At 38.9% G+C, this 22333-nt stretch overlaps 3 protein-coding genes and 1 long non-coding RNA gene across 5 annotated transcripts; all 4 read left to right on the forward strand.

Annotated features, from left to right (window-relative positions):
• The first annotated feature begins 1189 nt into the window (after positions 1–1189).
• LOC140021053 (uncharacterized) lies at positions 1190–2279 on the forward strand. Its single transcript, XR_011825031.1, has 2 exons — positions 1190–1772; positions 1916–2279. It is a non-coding gene; the product is annotated as an uncharacterized lncRNA (long non-coding RNA).
• Positions 2280–4998: 2719 nt separating this feature from the next.
• Positions 4999–9254, forward strand: LOC140020969 (putative late blight resistance protein homolog R1A-3). Its single transcript, XM_072071639.1, has 3 exons — positions 4999–5247; positions 5351–8714; positions 8896–9254. The coding sequence occupies exons 2-3, from the start codon at positions 5353–5355 to the stop codon at positions 8912–8914; spliced, it is 3381 nt and encodes a 1126-aa protein (XP_071927740.1). The 5' UTR covers positions 4999–5247; positions 5351–5352; the 3' UTR covers positions 8915–9254.
• Positions 9255–11213: 1959 nt separating this feature from the next.
• On the forward strand, positions 11214–13354 carry LOC140021698 (uncharacterized). Of its 2 annotated transcripts, none has more exons than XM_072072993.1 (2): positions 11214–11545; positions 11851–13354. In XM_072072993.1, exon 2 carries the CDS (start codon positions 11894–11896, stop codon positions 13337–13339), a length of 1446 nt encoding a protein of 481 aa, XP_071929094.1. In that variant the 5' UTR covers positions 11214–11545; positions 11851–11893; the 3' UTR covers positions 13340–13354. The 2 variants fall into 2 exon arrangements, with proteins under 2 accessions (XP_071929094.1, XP_071929093.1); XM_072072992.1 differs by having other exon boundaries at positions 11887–13354.
• A 6485-nt stretch (positions 13355–19839) lies between these two features.
• Positions 19840–22114, forward strand: LOC113718586 (putative late blight resistance protein homolog R1B-16). Its single transcript, XM_072072994.1, has 2 exons — positions 19840–21715; positions 21934–22114. The coding sequence occupies exon 1, from the start codon at positions 19864–19866 to the stop codon at positions 21214–21216; it is 1353 nt and encodes a 450-aa protein (XP_071929095.1). The 5' UTR covers positions 19840–19863; the 3' UTR covers positions 21217–21715; positions 21934–22114.
• The last annotated feature ends 219 nt before the right edge of the window (positions 22115–22333 follow it).

A 22333-nucleotide genomic window follows, 5' to 3' on the forward strand; every position in this document is an offset into this window, starting at 1 on the left:
GTGGGATTTGTCAAGGTTTGTTGCAGACACTGCAGCTGGCTCGTTCAGTTAGACAAATGATGAGGAAGATGTATGATAAAAGAGCTGGTGGCAAGGAATATTTGCAGTCAGGAAATGCTTCACTCAGGGGCTCATTACAGCACGATTCAAATAAGCAACATATTGTGGTTGGCCTTGATGACTACTTGGGTAGAATGCTGGACCAAATTACTGGATTTCCATCTAGACTAGAAATCGTCACGATTGTTGGGATGGGTGGCATCGGTAAAACAACACTTGCCAAAAACATCTTTGATCATCCTTACACCATTTATCACTTCTATTGTCGTGCATGGGTTGCAGTGTCCCAAGTTTATCAAGTGAGGGATTTGTTATTAGGCATTTTGAGCTCTGTTGGTCAACTCAATGCTGAAACCTATTCAAAAACCAATGACCAATTAGCTGAGGTCTTGTATAGAAGTTTGAAGGGCAGGAGATATTTAATTGTCATGGATATGGATGATATGTGGAGTGCTAAGGCTTGGGATGATGTCAAAAGATCTTTTCCAAATGATAAAAATGGAAGTCGAGTAATAGTAACTACTCGGTTTAACGGATGTGGCTATCTATGTCAATCCGAAAACGCCTCCTCATTTTATGAGCCTGCTAAGCATAGAAGAAAGCTAGAAATTAATGGAAAATATATTGTTTGGAGTAGAAGGTTGTCCTCCGGAGTTGGTAGATGTTGGAAAATATATAGCCAAAAGGTGCCAAGGCCTGCCACTTTCTATTGTTGTTGTAGCTGGTCTTCTTTGCAGTATCACGAGAACACTTGATTCCTGGAGGGCCATAGCAAGCAGCATTAGTTCATTCCTACGCACTGACGCCGAACATTGTCTAGAAATGCTTGCTTTAAGTTACAACCACCTACCCCTTACTTGGAAGTCTGCTTCCTGTATATGGGGGCTTTCCCTGAAGATTGTGAAATTGAAGTGCAAAAATTGATCCATTTATGGATAGCCGAGGGCTTCTTGGATCCAAAAGTTCTTGAACATCCAGAAGCAGTGGCTGTGGATTACTTGGAAGACCTCATTCGCAGAAGCTTAGTTTTGGTTGGAAAAAGGAGTTTTGATGGCAAAATCAAAACATGCCTCCTCCATGATCTTTTGTGGGAACTGTGCTTAAGAGAAGCTCAGAAAGAAAACTCTTCTCAAGCTCCACCACCATTACCAGTTTACCACCACCTACAAAAATTTCCAAAACCCCGAATCCCACAAAATTTTTACAGATTCATCTTACTTCCAAATTTGCTCCAATTCTTCTTGTTGTACTCCCAATCTGAAGATTATGATCAATCCCAATGAAATTACGAGTCTTACAATCACAACCCTCAAGAAACCTCAACTAATTATGATGGGTTGCACTAGCAGAAGTGATGGAATGAGGATGGCAACCGGTGGGAGAAAGAAGAAATCATGTGGGTGATTTTGTTGTCTGACTCGCGAGTTGACTCGGCCAAACTCGGTAAGTTTTACTGATTTCTTATTGATTTGAGTTGACTCGGTAAATATCGACCGAGTCAATCCGAGTCAACTCGGATTCCGGTGAAACGGCGATGCGGGTGTCGGTATCGTACCGGTGAGCCCCGTTCCGGTTATGACTCGGCCGAGTCCGAGTTGACTCGGCCGATTTGGCGAACCATGGATAGAGTTGCACAACTGTAGTGAATCTGCAAAAATTTCTGCTACAAGTATTGAAGTTGAAAGCCTTGATGTTGTCATCAAAAGCGATAGGCAAGTCTTTATTTGCATTTAGAATCACTTTGATTGAAACTTGAAGTTTATGAAGTTTATATTGACGCACCATTCCTGCACTTGCATTTCCTGACATTGTATGGATTGCCTGTGTCTGTGATGCCTCCAAAATCATGTCACAGATTTCAGCACTCAGCATAAAGGGAAGCTTTGAGCTGCGGCTTGCAATTTCAATTTCCCAACTGATCTGGAATTGCTTCTTGTCATCCATCTTGCTGAGGCTATTTGTAAATGCTGCATAAGAGAGTGGAAGGCCAGCCCCTGCCCCATCGGATGAAAGCGTTTCAAGGTCTTGGCATGTACCTCATTTATTTTATCTTGAAATTGATCTGAGATTTTCTCCTAGTCCTAGGTAATGATTGAGCAGGTAGCTACTAATACATCTTGTTGAATGTGAATGGACAAGAATCAAATGAATCCCATTTGGTTCGGAATGCTTATATTTTTGACATTGAATAAACACTATCCCTTAGTTCTTGTGGTACCTCCCAAGTGAACTGATATCAATTTTTACTTGTTTTATTACTCATCTTGATGTGTTTGAAGTAATCATCTACTGCATGTAAACAAAAATTCGTCAAACTCTCTCAATGTTCGCAAGATTGCTTGTTCCCTTGCAGGATATCTTTTAATCTTTTATAGGGTTTTACATAAAAAAGTTAATATGTTCGTTTAACATCACCTCCTCTGTCTCCTGATCTTTTGTGTCAGTAATATACACTATTTAAAGCTGTTTGATTTTGAGAAACAGGTTAAAAATGGTTTAGCATTACTTATTTCTGTTGTCAATATTCATTCCACGAGGTCAGTCCCAGAAAAGCGAGCAGGCATTTCGGTTTCAGCTCCTATTACAATGCCCAGTGCATCAGCAACCAAAACACATCAACTAACATTTGATTAGTTTGAGTTTGGGGTTTTGCAAAAAAGGCACTACTACCAAAACTAAAAGATGTTTTGTAGCATTATTTATCGTGGGTACACAATTTCATATTATTTTCTTGGATTGTATCAAGAGTACAATAGATAAGTTGGACATTTATTTATTTCTTATATATATATATTTTGACTATGATAAGTATTTTGGGACAAACAAAAATCATATAAAAGGGGACATAGGGAGTATTATTTGGACTTCGATCTTCCCATGTGTCTTGGTTGGTGAATGCGATCATTACTTGAGCAAACAGTTTAATCTACAGCGTAATGCACCATGGGGCTTGTTCTTGTCTGATGATTTCACTTGATTACTCTCAGTTCTTTAATGTTTTTGTTTGTGTTTATATCTAGATATTAGATTTCTTTTTATTAGCCAGAAAAAATAAAAGTCCATACTCTACCAAGGAGGGAATAGTTTTAGCTAATTCCATTTATTCTTTTTTTACAATCACTTTCCATAATCAACTCATGTAATTTCTAAATTGCAGAGTGAGTGTCCAGATGAATTGGTTAAAGTTATCAAGGAAGTTGTGAATAAAGCACTCGATGCTGTAAACCGTCCAAAGGAAGATCGTCTTGTCTCATGGTTTCTTAAACTTGAACATGAATTACTAGGTTATTCTACGAGATCAAGAAATGCCGAGAAAAATTCCATTGACGAGATGGCCAAGAAGTTTTTTGATGGGAAGAATGGCTTGCGCTTGGTTTTGTTGGAGACGTTAGAAAAGCTTCGTTCCTTCACGGGAGAGATTGATATGATCTGCGAGAAACTTGGTAGAGAAGATCTTCAATCGCAGAATGCTTCGTTTAGCATTTCACAGCCTATGACGTATTGTCCTCCTTATTTTCCTTTATCGAAAGGAAGAAAAAGAAATAAAGGAAGAAGAAAGTGTCATCGTAAGAAGACAAGCACCACGTCCATTGCCAATTGACAACGCGATTGACAAATTCTTGGAGAAGAGGAACTACATCTACATGAAGAAAGAAGGAAAGAAGCAATGCTTTTGAAGTTTTCTGAATATCGAACTTAACTTTTTCTACACACAGACAGACTACTTTTCCTTCCTGGAAAATGCATAATGACACAGACTACGTGTGTCTTCTGTAACGCATGATGAGCCTACAAAATGTTCTATTGAAAATTAAAAGTCAGGCAAGAGTAACTCCTTGGAGAATACTAAGCTATGCTGCTGATGTTCTACAACTACAATGTGATTGCATACAGCAATGCTCCTTTATTTTGAGGGGGCTGACTTCATATGAATCAGGAATGGATATCTGCCTGTTTTCCTTCTCCTCAAAAGTTAAAAGAACCATTTCTTCTTCTTTTGATTTCTGTGGATAAAGGAAAAGCAAAAGCACCATTTCTCGCAGTTGGATGTGAAAAGCTAAAATGAAGCATTTTGCATTAGAATATCTTCTCTACCAAATTTTCTCACATATCATATCAATCTCTCCTGCTGTGATGGCATGAAACCCTCCTAACGCCTCCAACAAAACCAAGAATGGAATGCTTCTTGACCTTTCCTGATCTGGTAGAATAACCCCAGAATACATCTTTGAACTTTCAAAAACTCGAGATGAGACGGTCTTTTGTCAAACAGCTTGCAGCATCAAGTGTTTTTTTTTTTTTGAACGACATCCCTCATGCTTTTGACCAATTCAGGTGAACATTCGCACTGCAATTCTCTCAAGCAACATCCAAAAAAACTGGCGTACAAGTTACAGCTGATTCACTATCCATTTCATTGAAAAAGATGATGGTCGCCTTGAGTTCATGACTAGCCTGAAGAAGCATAGCTCTTGCTGCCACACGAGACGGTAGTAACACTACTAAAATGTTGGGTAAATCACCCCAGGCGTTGTACAAGTCAGTGTCATTAAAAATGCTTCACTTTCAATAAGTTACTTCTCAACCAAAAAAAAAAAATCAATAAATTATAATATTATATATATAAGATATATAATATAATGATAATTTTGTTACGTGAGTTTATCCCATTTTTTTGGTTATGGCATGTTGTTAAATAATAATTGACCGAGAATTTATGTAATATCCAATATAAAAAAACAGATCCATGAGATTAAAATAATTTTTAAATTTTATCTCATGTTAAATTTTTTGCTAAATCTATTATCATTAGTGTTATACATATATAAAAATAAAGTCACGTAAAAAGTAAAGTAAAAGTGGGGATTGGGGCACCAGTGGCGTGGCGGGTGGAGCGGCAGACGGAGGAATTTTTTAGGTAATAGAACGGGTCCCAGCCACGCAGACGCTTTCCTGTTTTGATTGAAGCTAAAAAGTGCGCCTAAATGCTAAATTCCCCGGTAAACCGGGGCTAAAGTTGTAATGTGAATATGGCTCTTTGCGGACTGAAGTTTGAATAGAGTTGACCAGCGGGCTCCAAAGAAAACCTCCCCGCTTTCATGGTTTCTAATCTTGTCTACTACCGGTAGTAAATTTTCCGATCAGCCGCGACCAGCAAGCTTCTTCTACTTCAAAATTGAACTATTGGTACGATCTTTTTTTGCTTTTAGTAATTCTTTGATCTTACTCTTTGGATTTCTTCTTTCTTGAAATCAGATAACTAATGGAGCTTTTCCATCCTGTTGATCAGAGATGGCGACTTATGCTGCACTGGCTTCTCTTCTGCAAACGCTGGATTATCTACTGAAGTTCCCGTTGTTGATCCTCGAAGTTAAGAAAATGAAAGCCGAAGCTCTCAAACCAAAACTCGATGAATTCTTATTGCTTTTGACGGCAGGAGAACCCTCTGCAGTGTCGAGCTCGAGCTCGGGCTCTCGTCTGTGGGAGCTAATTGAAGAAACTGATCGATCTCTGCAATCGTCAGTAGAAGATTTTATTGAGGCACTTGGGAGGTCTCATTCAGCTGATACTTTGGAGATCAGACAAAGATTGCTACTATACTTTACTAGTAGTACAAAGCCAAAATTTGAACTTCTTGCGGAGGGAAAGCCTCAGATATTCAAGGAGATCACATCCTTGGAGGAAAATTTGAGGAAATTTCTCCACAGCACTGTCCAAGACTGCTTGTCTGGCAGGCCTAACCATTTCTTGTACCGATATGGCCATGTGGAAGAGGATCTAAATCCTCGAGAATTGCCAGATTTTTTTATACAAATTGTATATTCTCAAGTAGACAGTGAAACACCAGTAGTTGATTCCCCGTTCTCCTCACCAAGCAGTGAGACTGATGACCCCTACGTCGGCAAACTTGACTCGACCGTACAACATTCAAATGGAACCATCTCCTTTCCAGACCTTGAACAGCTGTTGTCGTTGGCATTTCGCCAGAGCCGACTTCCAGTAATTGTTAACAAGATGGGACATTTGTGGAGAACCTGTCGTCGGGTCGATGACAGCATCACTAGCTTCTCGAAAGCCACTTCCGATTTAACAACTCTCCACCAGGATATTCGGTTCTTGCTAACCTTTCTTAAGGAGGATTCTTCTAATAAATTCTGCCCTCATCATGAATTGCTGAAATGTATGAAAGATGTTGCAGATAGAGCAAGGGTTCCTGTCGAACAATGTAGGGTAGACTACCAAATCGAGTCCATTATGACGTACCCCTTTTGCTTATTGGCTGGGATTCCTGCAAAATTACAAGATTCTGGAAAGATTCTTGAGTGTGCAGTGGACAGGATTTTCTACGGAAAGAAGGGCATTTCCCAATATTTGGTGCAGGCATCAATGCAGATTCAACCCATTAAAGAAATGATTACAAAGATAAATGATGAGAGTTCAAGTGCGCACACATCAATTGGCAGCATGTCTCTACGCCATTCAAATAAGGACGACATTGTGGTGGGTCTTGATGATGAACTGGTTAGCCTCCTGGAGGGACTCACCAGAGTGCCATCAGGGCTAGAAATTGTGACCATTTTAGGGATGGGCGGCATTGGTAAGACAACTCTTGCTCGAAAAGCTTTTCGTCATTCTTACACTGAATATCACTTCTATTGCCGTGCATGGATCACAGTTTCCCAAGTATATCAAGTCAGAGATTTGTTACTGGGCCTTTTGGGCTGTCTTGGTCACTCCACTGATAAATTGGTAGAGAAAAACGACGCTCAATTAGCTGAAGTTGTGTACAGAAGTTTGAAAGGTAAGAGGTACTTGATTGTTATGGATGACATATGGAGTATCGATGCTTGGAATGATGTCAAAAGATGCTTTCCTGATGACAAAACTGGTAGTAGAATCTTATTAACCAGCCGCGTTACAGAGTTGGCTAGCTACGTCAATGCAAAGAAGCCTCCTCATTGTATGAGTCTTCTGGATACTGAGCAGAGTTGGGAACTGTTGGAGAAGCTTGTATTTGGGATAGCAAGTTGCCCACCTGAATTGGAGAAATGTGGAAAGCTTATAGCTAAACGATGCCAAGGACTACCACTAGCAATTGTTGTAATGGCTGGTGTACTTTCACGTGTCGTCAAGACATATGACTGTTGGAATAATTTTGCAGAGAAGGTATGCGCAATCATCTCCACTAATCCAGAAGAATGCCTGGATATACTTGCTTTGAGTTACAATTATTTGCCCCATCATCTCAAAGCCTGCTTCCTCCATATGGCGGCTTTCCCTGAAGACTGTGAAATAGAAGTTCAAAAGTTGATTAATCTATGGGCTGCAGAGGGATTCTCGGATCCCCAATCTTCAGAAAATCTAGAACAGGTGGCAGAGGAGTATTTGGAAGACCTTATTGGTAGAAACTTAGTTTTCATTGAAAAGGAGTGTTTTGGAGGAAAAGTCAAGACCTGTCGTCTCCATGATTTCTTACGTGAATTATGCTTGAGAGAAGCACAGAAAGAGGACTTCATGCATGTGATACAAAAGAGAGGTACCAAACGCTCTCGAGTAGGCTTGCGTAATCAGCATCGCCTCAGTTTCCATTTGGATCCTTACAGTGATGTGGCTGCGGCACCTGGAATCCCACACGTCTCGTCTTTTATGTGTTTCACATTGGGTACTAATATTGTTCCGAATATTCTGTTCTTTCAATTAGGCTTTAAGGTGCTTAGAGTATTAGACATATTCTTTCTGCATTTTGATTACTTCCCTGCCCGAATACTAAAACTGATTCATTTGAGGTATCTTGCGCTGAGTGCTACTTATGAGCTTCCTGCATCAGTATCACAACTAAGGAATCTCCAAACGTTGGTGATTCATGGTCCATGGCACTGCCGGGAGTCTGGCAGTAGCCCAACATTGTTACTGGAGTTTTGGAGTATGCCTTCATTGAGGCATCTCCAGTATAGTGTGACCATTTATTTGAAGAATCCTCCTGGAGCTAATAGTGAACTCCCTCAGCTATTTGTTTCAAAAAACCTACAAACTCTCTCTACCATCAAAATTTCATGCTGCACAAAGGAAGTTTTCAGTGTCATGCCCCATCTCAAGAAACTTGAAATTTGTGAGACAGAAGAAGACTGCGGCATATGTGAGCCATCTGTATTACTTGGGAATCTACAGTACTTGAAAGAGCTTGAAACACTTGAGTGTTGCTTCTACAAACAAAGAGTAGAAGCGCGGCAAATATCATTTTTTTCTGCCCTGCCATGTTCTCTTAGGCAATTGAGTTTAAGTTGGAGTTATTTGCCATGGGAAGACACGAGCTTGATTGGCATGTTACCCAGACTTGAGGTGCTCAAACTCAAACATTTTGCTTTCCATGGACCTAAATGGGAGCCAAAGACTAAAGGTTTTTGTCGTCTGACACGCTTGCTGATTGAGAACACTGATTTGGTCCATTGGGAAGCCACAGTTCATCACTTTCCACGCCTTCAATATCTAGTTCTGAAGTCCTGCAAGCTCTTGGAGGAGATCCCTTTTGATGTGGAGGAAATTGGTACCCTGCAGCGAATTGAGCTGCATCACTGTAACAAAACTACCGAGATATTAGCTAGAGAAATTCAAGAACAGGTTGAAGGCATCGAAGTTGTTATTAGAAGTGAGCGGTAAGTGAAAATTCTCGTCTAATTTCCTTGACTTCCTATGAACATCGGTGCAAATGGATGCAATTTCATTTGAGTAGCGTTGTGCTGTCTTTCCCTGCACCTGTTGTTGTTAATTGACAAACTGTTATACGTCTTCGATTGGTTTATGAAGCTACTTATTTCCTTCTGGTGTCTGTGACAGGAATCCAGACCGTGCATAAGAAGAAAATTCAGTTCCTCTTTTGAGGTGGACTTCCCACTCCATCTCAACTTCTCTGCTGCTCTCTTCTCTTCTACAAGCCATTGTGTAAGCATTTAACAATGCATTGAATGCGCAGTCTCTGATTAATTTATGTGCATGGGGAAATTTAGAATTGTGTATGATCTTGGTCAGCAGCTGACAAATTGCTTCCATTCTTCATTATATTTTTTCTTTCAGTATTACTACGTTTGTGTCTCTCAATTTATCAATTTTACTGAGAAGAAACTAGTTTCATTATGATTATCATGGATGATATGAGGTCCTTTCACAATATATTTGCTTGATGATCTTCTTGTGCATGCTCTTCTGCTTTGAAATGATAATTGTGCATGTGTTCGTCCGATTTTTGGTCACCGATGAACCAAGGTTGCGCTGCGCATGTTACCTCAACACCATGATACGGTGCTGATTTACAAGATTGAATATTGGCTGGGTGTATGTTATCAGTTCAGTACCAGGAAATTGGAAGGTTTATGCTTTTCTGCATAGTTTCCAGAAAAGGAATTTGCTTTGGAAATTCAATGCGAAAATATCCTTCTTGTCTTAGATAGCAAATTGACCAGTTAGGGAACTTCTAATTCATTTAATATTGGTTAGGAGCTAGGAGCTTCCATAACTAAGACACCTTTCTATTCCCCAAGAGCAGCTTCCCAAAATAAATGGCTGCAATATACGAATAAAGTCCCATCCCATCATCTGATGATACATTAATGGTCCTGCACTTGAAGTTCTCACACCCGCAACTATTTCTAAGATTCTGCCATAATATCCTATCCGAAGTTGGGAATCTCTTGTGAGTGGTATAGAAAAGTGTAATGTGGTTCTGGGAAGCAATGGTTGAATATGGGGATATGAAAGAAAGGCCCTGCTCTTGCGATTGGAGGAGGAGTATTAGAAACTGCTATCTCTGAGACGTTTCCGTATCACCTCAGCCAAAAGTTTAGGATTCCTACCATTTTTGTGAGCTGGTTCCTTAGGCTCTGAGAAACCTGGACAAGATTCACATCTCAGAATCATTTCGGTCTTCCAGGACCTTGATTGGTAGTTGCTCCCGAAGTTTCATTCCATCCTTTGATATCTTAAAAAAGACTGGTAACATGTGAAGCCAAGGAAGCCTACAGGGACATTTCATCCAAATGCCTAACAATCTTGTCCACTTCAGTCTCTTGTGGGACGATAACCGTGGTGGGAAGAGAGATGTTAGTTTGGTGCTAAACTTTTATAGTTCGATCAGAGTATAATTGAGGAGAACAAAGTGCACTTAATCCAAAAATGAAAATAATATGGGTCAGGTCCAACCCAATCAGTCAAACTTTTCTCTATTTTCCTCGATTTAAAATAAGAGTAATATTCACTTGCATTAATTTTTATTTTGGTCTCTGAATTTGGAAATAAGACGTTTTGGCCTTTAAAGTATAAAATGTGTTACACTTTAATTCCTAAAGTATAAAATTGGTTTCATCTTAATCCTCTTAAATGTAAAATCTATCCCACTTTAGTCCATAAAATATAAAATTTGAGCTAAATCTTCTATACATAAGTGTGTTTGGATTGCGTAGTTTTAAAATAAAATAATTTACTTTACAAATTTTAATCACCTTTTTATCTCACATACATCACATCACAAAAAGTGCTACAGTAATTATTTCAAATAAATCATTCAAATAAACTCCTACCCAAACAAACCCACCAAGTGGAGTTTGATACATTCCATACATGAAAAAATTTGGAATACAAAATCAAATTCAGATCTGTTTGGATTGCTATTTTCTGGAATTTTGCATAAAAATATATTACAACGATTTGATATATGCGAGACAAAAACGTGATTGAAAAATTTGTTCATAAAAAACGTAAAAAAAATTTTCAGGGGAAAATGACATTTCAAATAAAGTGGCATGCATGACCTATTCGTGTGTACACAAATAATGTAAGATCTCACCGAAAGAAAAAGACAATGTAAGAAAAATTAATCCATGAAATCTATTTCATTTCCCCTGACGATTTTACTTAAATAGGACAATCCTTTTTATATTTAAGGAACTAAGGCATCTCATTTCAAAGTATAGAGATGAAAGTGAAGTTTCGGGTAAAATTAAATAATGTAAAGTGAAATTAACTCCTAAAACAATAAAAAGATGGATTTCTCGAGTCACCTAAAATGAGGCCTCAACAACGGTCAATATTATCCATTGCCCCCACAAAAATTAAAAGCTATAAAATTTTACACATCCACACAGTGTAGCGAACAACTGTATCCACCAATTGGGGTTGGGCCAAGTGGTAAGCAGCTTGGTTCCGCTTAAGCAGGTCTCGGGTTCGAAACATGGCGTATGCAGCTACCCTTGTTGGGAGACTCACCCACCATAGCCAGGTGTGCGACCCGAGTCGACCAACGGATTAGTCAGGGCTTTGCCCTGGATACCGTGGCTGGCAACCAAAAAAAAAAAAAAAAAAAACTGTATCCCAGCACTTGACCAGAAGACTCTTCTTAGACCATGCCTCCCACCCCACCACGCATTAGAGGCTGGTGGTTTCCATGGGTTGACTACTATACGTAAAATGTGATCACTCTCGGTACTCTTCTTAGGTAAGTATATCAGTCAAAAACTTTTCTGTTTTTTTGACAATAAGGATCATTAATTTTTCTGAATTCTGATTGTGTTCCGCTTCTCTGCTACTGGTGATTTTTTTTTCTACGCCGATCAGTCGAAAGGGGTTCATTTTTGCCTTTTGATTGCTCGGTTAGGTGCTTATGTTCAACAAGTTTTTCTTTTATCCCGAATACATGCTTATCCCGTCTCTTGCTGGATATTTTTAACCAAAAAATTCTCCTTTTTATGCTTCTGGTTCCTGTAATTGCTTGTCTTTCAACCCTTTTTCATGTACCTTCAGATTTTGTTAATCGTCTTGGAGATTTTCCTAGTACAGCTGAGAGATGGCCTACGCTGCAATTGCTTCCCTGGTACAAACGCTGGAGTATCTGCTGCAATTTCCCTGTTTGGTTCTGGAAATGAAGAAGATGCAAGCGGAGGTTGTCACACAGAGATTCCGTCAAGTCTTATTGCTCCTGAAAGGAGAACCCTCAGCTTTGTGGATCACTGAAGAACCTGGAACTCTGCCATCCAGCTTTGAAGAATTTCTTGGGGCAGTTGGTCTGCCTGCTGAGTTCTTGGGGATCAAGAAAAGAACAGTGTCCTTGAGCTGGGGAATACTAAACTTGCTGGAGGAAAAGCCACCAATTCTGACGGAAATCGGATCTTCGGAGCAAGCCCTGAAGAAATTTGTGGAAACCACTGTCCTCGACAACCGGACAGATCGATCCAACTACGTTGTTGATCAAACTTCTCGTGAAACAGGGACTCTGTTATGCAGCTTTGAAGAATTTCTTCGAGCAGTTGGTCGGCATGCTGACTTCTTGGAGATCAAGAAACGAACACTGTCCTTGAGCTGCGGAATACCAAAATTGCAGGAGAAAAAGCCTCCAATTCTGATGGAAATTGGATCTTTGGAGCAAGACCTGAAGAAATTTCTGGAAACCACTGTCCTCGACACCCGGACAGATCGATCCGACTACGCTGTTCATCAATTTTCTTGTGAAGCAGCAAGAAAAATGCTTCGTGCCGTGGATGAGCTCAAACAGGCCATAATCTTTTTCTATGAAGTTGCTTCTGAGATCACAATTCTCTACCAGGATCTTTTCTCCTTGCTGAATTTTCTTGATGATTCTTCCGATAAATTCCAGGATCATGAATTGCTGAAATGCATCAAAGACGTTGCTTATAGAGCAAGAGATCTTGTTGAAGAATGTATCTTGGACAATCAAGTCGAGTCAGTAAAGACGTACCTCATTTGCACTTTGTCCAATAGTGAGTCACCATCTAGATTCCTACAGCAGGCAGTGGGGAAAAGTTCTCTTGAAACTGTGGTCAAGAGTGCCTTAGATGGAAAGAAGGGCATTCGTCTAGGTTTAGTTCATGCATTACAGGATGTTCAATCTATCAAGAGAATGACTACAAATATAGATGAAAAGAGTCTAAGATTGCAGGGATCAAGCGTCAGGAAAGCACCACTTAGTTCGAATAAGGAGGATATTGTGGTAGGTCTTGATGCTGAGCTGACGACTATCTTGGAGGGGCTCACTGGACTGCCAGGACTAGAAATAGTGACAATTTCTGGGATGGGCGACATTGGTAAGACAACTCTTGCTAGAAAAGCTTTTAATGATCCTTATATTGTTTATCACTTCTATTGTCGTGCATGGATAACAGTATCCCAAGTCTATCAAGTGAGAGATTTGTTACTAGGCCTTTTGAGCTCCATTGCACGGTCCGCTGATAAAATGGTTGAGAAGAGCAATGCTCAATTAGCTGGTTTTGGGTGAATTCTTAGTTTGTGATGGAAAAAAAAAGGAATTCTACAACGATGGCGATTTTTGGAGCGCTTTCTATAATTGGGGTCTTCGCATTCCCAGAATGCGAGCTCACTGAGCTCGCACTAAACACCGCCAAGACTCCATTTCAAAAAAAAAAAAGACAAAAGTAAGTTTGTCGAAGCAGAACGCCAAACATAGCTGTCGAACAGGAAAACAAAGAGTTCGGAATTGTACGTAAAAGCAAAACAAAGAAAACAGAGCTGGTTTCTGCACATCGAAACATCCAAAGACCGGAGCTGACCGGAGCATCCAAAGACTGGTTCCGCGAGTGCCGCTTCCCAAAATTTGCCTGCATTGCCGTCCCAACTCTCAAACAGCATAAAGGTTAGGCTTTTTCACTTGCAATGCCTCACTTATAGCATTTTAAGTTTAATTAATACTTGAATACTTGAATCCAAGACAAGTTCAGATTTGTGGTGAAATTTGGGTTTAAATTTGATGTGGGTTGTGCTTATTTTTGTAATTTTTGTGGTGGATTTGAGGATATACGTTATATTTTTTGAATTCGTACAATGTTTCCACTTTCCAATGTTGGAGCAGTTTATTTGCAGTTTCTGCAATTAGTGCAGAAAAAGCATGATCCGAGGTCGGATAAGACTCTACACAGACGGATCCGACCTCGGATCATTTGGATACGGGCTCGGATCCATAGTTGTTCACCCGGATCCGAGGGCTCGTCTGATCATCCGTTGAGACGGATCCGAACCCTGTTGGATCCGAGCGATGCCATAAATTATCCGAGCTCGGATTTTTGCATTTCATAATAAATGCGAGGTTTGGTTATTTTTTTTTTTAAAAATTTTTTTTTGGATGTCGTCGTTCGAAAATTCGAGCTCCGTGAGTTCGCATTTGCTGAATGCGAAGACCCTTTGTACGTAATCCCATGCTGAAAATGCCCCATTTGTTGAATTCTTTTAAAATTCATCATAATTTTTTGTGCTTAAAATCTATTGCGCAGCTATTACTTTTGGTCGAAACACTATCTACATTGGACATTGTATGTTTTGCAATTGGAGCTTAGAAATTTGGGATGTAGTTTACAGATTGGAGCTTTTGAATTTCATGGATATTTGGATTGTTAGCCCCTTTATAGGGGAGACTATGTCGATATTTTTGTAGATATTTCTTTGTGAGGGCAACTGACTATTAGGTAATTTATTTTATATTACAACTACCATTTCTTATGCATAAGGCTTAATTTGGATTTGAGTCAAGCCATTAGCTAATTTATGTTATATTACAGCTATTGGATGTTTTCGGTCACTTTGAAATTGTATGGTTTGTTTAATTTTGTTTAAGTAGAAAAGGGCGTTAGAACATGAAATACCGATTTATTTTAAGGCGAATTGATGGATTGAAAGTCAATGACCAACCTTGTAATGTTTTTTGTAATTGGCAAAATCTATAATGCTAAAAAAGTGGCAAAATATGCTACAGGGAAAAACATCAAACATGTAAGATTCATTGGTAGAATATCACATCATTGTCAATGTGGATCTTGTTATGCGGTGTGAATGTGGAGCCCAAATATATATAACTTCCGGTACATTTCTTACGCTTGTACATTTCTTACCCTGTTCGGATAGGTTGGCAGGGAGTTTTAGTCTATTTTTGCTTGCAATTTCTTGTTTCTTTGGATCAGCTTGACTTGTTTTTAAGAAGTCGAGATCTTTTTATGCCCGGTGAAACATAAAATATGCTTATAAATTGGCATGAATTCTTCAAGTGAAAAGGTTGAATGGTTCAAACTAAACTTGACATTAGCATGACCTTTGCTAGGGCACAATTTTATGAGATTTTCCAAGCTTGATGGTGCATCCAATGACTTTGCAAGTTTCTTATGTTACTAGTTATTACAATGTTTCTAGCTTATTGTTTCAAGTTAAAGAGATGGAATGCTAAGTAGGTTTTTCATGCCATATAATGCAATTTTGGATGGAAATCAATATCATACATGTTGCAATTAAGTTTGGCAGGGAGTTTAGCCCTTTTACAAGGGGAAACTTTGACGAAATTTTCTTAAATTCTTATTTAATTAGTGTGAGCAAGTTTACACGTTTTCTAATGAACGTTCAAACCTTTTTGGTATAGGTATTATGGCTCGCACAAGGAGGGCTCGCATTCGTACTCCTACTCCTTCCTCAGGTGAGGAACACACACCCTCTTTGCACGAGGAGTCACCTGAGGAAGAATCTTCCTCACCTGAGCCGCCATCTCGTTCTCGCCGGAAGACCGCATCTACTAGCCGTGACGAGCCACCGCCAGACTACGATACCACACGATTCACATCGATCGAAAACCAAGAGTGGTATGAAGCCGGACTGGACAAGGAGATCATCATTGAGAAACACTTGGCACCGGAGGTGGACGAGCACTATCACATTTCTACAGCATTCAAGAGACTTGGATGGGAGAACATCCTTCAGTTGCCCGAGCACTACTACCCCAACCTGATCCGGGAGTTCTATGCTAATGTAGAAAACAAGCAGAGCCACAGTGGCAACCTCATTGTCTCATGGGTTAGAGGCAGGAGAGTGGCTCTCAATCGAGATGCACTGAGACGCTTCGTCGAACTCAAAGACGAAGGCGACGACGTCAAATTGACCAAGGAGTTCAAAGCTAGAGATCCTTGGCAAGTGGGAGAGGCTGTGGAACGTCTAAAGGGGCAGTACCGTGAGCGAGGAAGTTCGAAAAAACTCACGGTATATGCCGACTCATTCGAGCATCGGTACCACCTGATCTTCTATCTTTTTACCTTTAATGTGGTGCTGAAAAAGAGTGGCAAACGGGAGATCCGAAATAGCGATCTCTATTTTCTGGATAAGATGATACATGGAGTGGGTAGGCAGTTGACCGGAATTCCTCTACCCAGCATTATCATCAGTTATATGCGGACCACAGCTCGCATGAGGGCCGGCGACACTTGTTTCGGATTTTCTCGACTGCTATCACTTATTTTTTAGAAGCTCAAGGTTCCTCTTGGAACCGAGAGAGCGGTTGTAACTAGGTCGGCCGAGGAGGTGAATGCTACGATACTCAAATCCTTGGGTATTTCTACGGATTTTGGAGCTACTTTGGTCCGGGATACAGGAGAAGCATCGACTTCCACTCAGCCTCCGCCTCACACTGAACCACAAGCGGAAACTCAAGGGACGGAGGCACAACAGACTCTTCCTCCTCCGATTCCGCGACCACCTCCTCAACCGCGCTCCAAGTGGCAAGAGCTCCTAAATGCCATTTGTTGTATGGAGACGCGAGTTGTCGAGCGCATTGACCAAACGGAGCCGATGATGACCGAGCGGCTCCACCGACATGATCGCCGTCTTCGTGCGATCGAGGATCATTTCCATATCCGCCGGTCTCCTACTCCTACACCTCATCAGGAGGAGGGCCATATTGGTACCTCACAGGGTCCTCATGGAGCCGAGGAGGCAGTAGACCCTCGTTCCCAGCAGCCATGAAGCTCTTTAGCGGATTGGATCTTTTATTTCTTTATTTTTCTTTTCTTTGGTTAAGACAAAGTTTGTAGATTTTATTTTTCTTTTAGTTGAATCATCTTGTGCTACTTATGGTGTTTGGTACCCTTGTTGTCTCATTTTGGACACAAATTGGATGATCGTGATGATTAAGGGCTTCAAATTGCATCACCACCTATTTGAGGGAAGTTTCAGTTTCTTTTACCTTCCTCTACAATGAGGACAATGTGTCTTGAAATGCATGATTTTAGTTGTTTATGGCTTCAAAATGTTGGAATTATATTCGGAGATATTGTACAGAGGATAATTTTTCTGAAATTCAGGATGTCGGCAGGGAGTTTCATCCATTTTTATGGGGAAACTCTGTCCAAATTTTTCGAAAACGTTTTCCAATATTTCATTGCAATTCTTCCAATTAAATGGCCAAATTGTTAAAATTTTAAGTGTCTAATTCTTCCTTTGGATAAAATGCTATGTGTATTTTAGAAAAGTTTAATTCTTATTTGGCTTGGAATGAATTATTATGCTATTAGGATTTTTACATTTTAGAAAGTATATTTGGTTAAATAAGAAAAATTATGCTTGAAAATGGCTTGAAAATGTTGTCTATGGCTTGAAAATATTTTACATTTTAGTTGTCCATGGCTTGAAAATGTTGGTTTTGTATTTGGAAATATTGTCATAAGGTTAATTTTCTTGAAATTGAGGTTGTTGACAGGGAGTTTTGTCCATTTTTTAGGGGAAATTCTGTCAAAATTTGTACAAAATATTGTCCAAAATTTCAAGTTAATGGCCAAAATGTTCAATTTTGCCCATTTTTTTGAGTTGATTAAATGAGTGGATAAATGCATTATTTTTTTGAGATTGTGAGGGACATTCCATATGAAGTTCATGCACGAGCTGAAATCAATGTGAAGATAGTCCAGAGGATAAAGTGCACAAGAAATTAGGAGCAAAAATGAAGGAAAAACGAAAGAAGCGAAAAAATAGGAAATTTAATGGAACCGATCCGAGCTCGTATCTGTGAGAGCTAAGACACATCCGATCCCTCGTCTGTACTTCTGTAGGAGTGTATCCGAGGTCAGAAGATCTGACCTCGGATCCATCATGGGAAGTCCTCGGATCCTAACGATCCGAGCTCGGATTTATATTCAACCTTCCGATCCAAGGATCGGATCTGTCTCTCTCTACAGCCAGTGTCACACCCGTTTTTCTTTACCTTTCTCACAACTTTTGCAGCTATTTTGAGGGACACAAATCTGTGGCACATGCTTCTGCAACAAAACAGAAGACCAAATGAGTTGTAGACAAAAGAAAATATCACATCTTTGATTCTGCTACTGACTACTTTAGAGATACCACTCAGGGTTTGAGGCTTTTAGGATTCAGGATTTTACGGTTTCAGAGATCAAGAATTAGTGTTTTACGAGAATAGTACTCACACCCGTTTGATTTTAGTAGGATTTTAGTTTGACAATAGTGTGCCTTGATTAGGACTTTAGATTTTTAATGAAAATAGTAATCCTATCGTGCCGCAAAAATATTTTTTAATGGACATTAATAAAATTACAACCTTGATTTAATGTTTTAGGGTTTACAAGGATTTGGTTTCTAAGATTTACGATTTAGTGTTTTACGGCTTTAGCACTTAGGGTTTTAGGGTTTTTGCTGCAGTATAACTTTGTCTTCATTATCGCTTTATATTTTTAATCAAAATAGTAATCCAGCCCAAATATTTGTAAGTTAGGTAACACACGCAAGATTTAATCGCTAGATCTTTGCTTTCATTTTTTTCCTTTTCCTTTTCAACTACCAAACAAATAACATGCACTTCATAAAAATAACTTATATAATTTTTTTTAAATAACATTGCGTTATGAAATTTCTAAAATTACAGTTGAAATTGTAACATATATTAATGACTATTAACTATTATATTCTTATAACTAATATTCATCGGTGTCAACAAATAAATACGATTCATTAATAACAAAGGAAAATTAGAATTTGATCAAAAAAATTTATTTTATACAAAAGGAAAAACACTTAATATTTTATTCACAACAAATACTCAACACCTTACATGTTACCAATTTCATTCTATTTTTACATTGATCTATAAAATAGAAAGAACATTGATCTATGAAATAGAAAGAACTATCATGTGTACTTTTTCCACCATTTAAATGTATTATAATTAAATAACGTATTTTCAACCGTACAATTACCAATTTTTGTTATTATCAAAGAATTATGCATCTATAGTAAATTATATTAAAAAGATTATTGTTAATCTGATTTTGTTTTAGCACATATTTGATGACTTTAGCCACGTGCAATTTTAAAATAAAAAAAAAACATTATTCCTCTAAACATTACAGATTTTTAAACAAAATTTCTCTAACCTTTATCCGAAAAATAAGATTTTCGTACAGATTTTAAAATAAGATTTTACTACCGACACCATTTTAGTAAAGGCAACTTCTACAAAACAAACAATATTTACATTTACTTTTATATTTTTTATGGAGCTCGTAGATATCATTTTCAATTTTTTTCCTAACATTTTTGAATTTAATTTTCTAAAAGTCATACTTATAAATGCGAAATCCAACAAAAAAGTTAAATACAATTTTTGCAGGTCAAATTTAACAAATGCGAGCTATTTGCAAAATTTTAAATATTTGCAACATTTTTTTAAAAAAAAATTAAAAGCTTTCTGGAAATAATTCCCTAGATCTCAAAAATTAAAAAAAAAAATAGAGAAGAGCTCGCATTTGCTTTCTGGAAATAATTCCCTAGCTCTCAAAAATTAAAAAAAAAAACATAGAGAAGAGCTCGCATTTGCGGAATGCGAGCTCAATAAGTAGAGCTCACGAATGCGAAGACCCCTGGACGGAATCTAACGCCAAAATCACCCCTTTTGTAGAATTTTTTTTAAATTCATCACAAAATTAGAAATTTTTCGCTGAAGTTGTATACAGAAGTTTGAAAGGTATGAGGTATATGATTGTTATGGATGACATGTGGAGTATTGATGCTTGGAATGATGTCAAAAGATGTTTTCCTGATGACAAAAATGGAAGTCGAATAGTAGTTACAACTCGGTTCATGGAGTTAGCAACAAATGTGAGTCCCAAAAAGCCACCTCATTGCATGAACCTTCTGAGTGCAGAACAAAGCTGGGAACTATTGGAAATGCTCATCTTCGGGACAGCAAGCTGCCCCCAAGAATTGGTAGGAGTTGGAAAAAAAATAGCTAAGAGATGCCGGGGATTACCTCTAGCTATTGTCGTTGTTGCTGGTGTTCTCTCACGTGTCATCAGGGAATACAATTATTGGAATAATATTGCAGAGGAGGTTAGCTCAGTTGTTTCTACTGATCCAGAAAATTGCTTAGATATACTTGCTTTGAGTTACAATTACTTGCCCCATCACCTGAAAGCCTGCTTCCTCTATATGGGGATTTTCCCTGAAGATTGTGAGATTGAAGTTTCAAAATTGATTAATTTATGGGCTGCAGAGGGCTTCTTATATTTGGATTCAGAGAAACAGTTGGAACAGATTGGAGAGGATTACTTGGAAGACCTTATCGGCAGAAGCTTAGTTTTGGTTGAAAAGAAGCGCTTTGGGGGGGAAGTCAAAACTTGTCGCCTCCATGACTTCTTACGGGAATTGTGCTTGAAAGAAGCTCAAAAGGAGAACTTCATGCATGTCATACAAAGGAGAAGTGCCAAAGGTGTTCAAACAGGCATGCGTAATCAACGTCGTCTGAGTTTCCATTTGGATCCCTACAGTGATGTGTCTGCAGCACCTGCAATCCCACATGTCTCATCTTTTCTGTGTTTCACACTGGGTGCTAATATAGTACCTGATATTCTATTCTTTCAGTTAGGCTTTAAGTTGCTTAGAGTATTGGACATATTCTTTCTGCATTTCGATTACTTCCCTGATCAAATTCTAAAACTGATACATTTGAGGTATCTTGCACTCAATGTTACTTATGAGCTTCCTGCCTCAGTTTCCCAATTGAGGAATCTCCAGACCTTAGTCATTCATGGTCCATGGCTTTGTCAGGAATCTGGCGGTAGCCCAACATTGTTACTGGAGTATTGGAATATGCCTTCACTGAGGCATGTGCATATTACTGCAGCTTGTCATCTAAAGAATCCTTTCACTGTACAAGATACCTTCCTCGTCCATTTGCTTCAGAACACCTGCAAACTCTCTATACAATACAATTTTCATGTTGCACAAAGGAAGTTTTCAGTGTCATGCCCCATCTTAAGAAACTGGGAATTTGTGAAACTAAAGAAGACTACAGCACAGACAGTTTGTCACAAGTCCTAAATAATCTTGTTTGCTTGCAAGAACTTGAAACCCTCGAGTGTTCCTTCCACACACAAAATAGAGAAGTGCGAAAGAATTTGGGTTTGGCTGCTTTGCCAGTGACTCTTAAGCATTTGAGTTTGAGTTGGAGTTACTTACCATGGGAAGATATGATCTTTATTGCCATGTTGCCCAACCTTGAGGTGCTTAAACTCAAAAATTATGCTTTCCAAGGGCCAAAATGGGAGCCAACTGAAGAAGGTTTTCATAGTCTAAAGCACTTGCTAATTGAAAACACTGATTTGATCCATTGGGAAGCAATAATAGTTCGCCACTTTCCATGCCTTCAACATCTTGTTCTGAAATCATGCAAGCTCTTGGAGGAGATCCCTTTTGGTGTTGAGGAACTTGGTACCCTGCAGCGGCTTGAGGCCCACTATTGTAGTGAACCTATTGAGAATTCTGCTAAAGAAATTCAAGAACAGATTGAAGGCATTGATGTTATTATCAGAAGTGATCGGTATGTTAAACACTCTCCTTGTATGATTCTTGACTTGTGATCTTTTACTTGCATCTGATAGTTTGAACTTCAGTTAAGACGGAAGCACTTTGATTCAAATGGTTTATGTCTGAGATTCGAGTAGTTATGTCTTTTCCTGCGCCTAATATTGCTAATGGCATTCTTTTCTTTCCTTCTGTCTTTGAAGCTACTTATTTTTCTTCCCCTTCTTGTAACAGGAATCCAGACTCTGCATAAGGAGTGCTTTCAATTCTTCTCTCTCTCTTAATATCCAATGTTTACAACTTCTTCGTTTCCAACTTTCTTTCCAAATAACCATTTGTAGGACTTCGCTCTCTTGTGGCAAATGCACTGTGACTGCCAAATGCATATTCATGGTTTTAGTCTTCAGTTAGGATTTGACAAGTTGGTACTCCCATTCTACGTCTTCTTGATGCCTGTTTCAGTAGTACCATGTTGATGTCCTGCTTGATTATCTATTATGGTTCAGATGAGTTTCATGACTGTTAACATGTATGTCATGAATTCCTCTCACAAGAAGCTTTGCGATAATAATCTTTGTGTATGTTCCTATTTATTGGATGTAATCCTTTCTTCTGCAAAGAAGTTACTGATGGT

This window comes from Coffea arabica, chromosome 11e, assembly GCF_036785885.1.
Source record: "Coffea arabica cultivar ET-39 chromosome 11e, Coffea Arabica ET-39 HiFi, whole genome shotgun sequence".
Taxonomy (NCBI): Eukaryota; Viridiplantae; Streptophyta; class Magnoliopsida; order Gentianales; family Rubiaceae; genus Coffea; species Coffea arabica.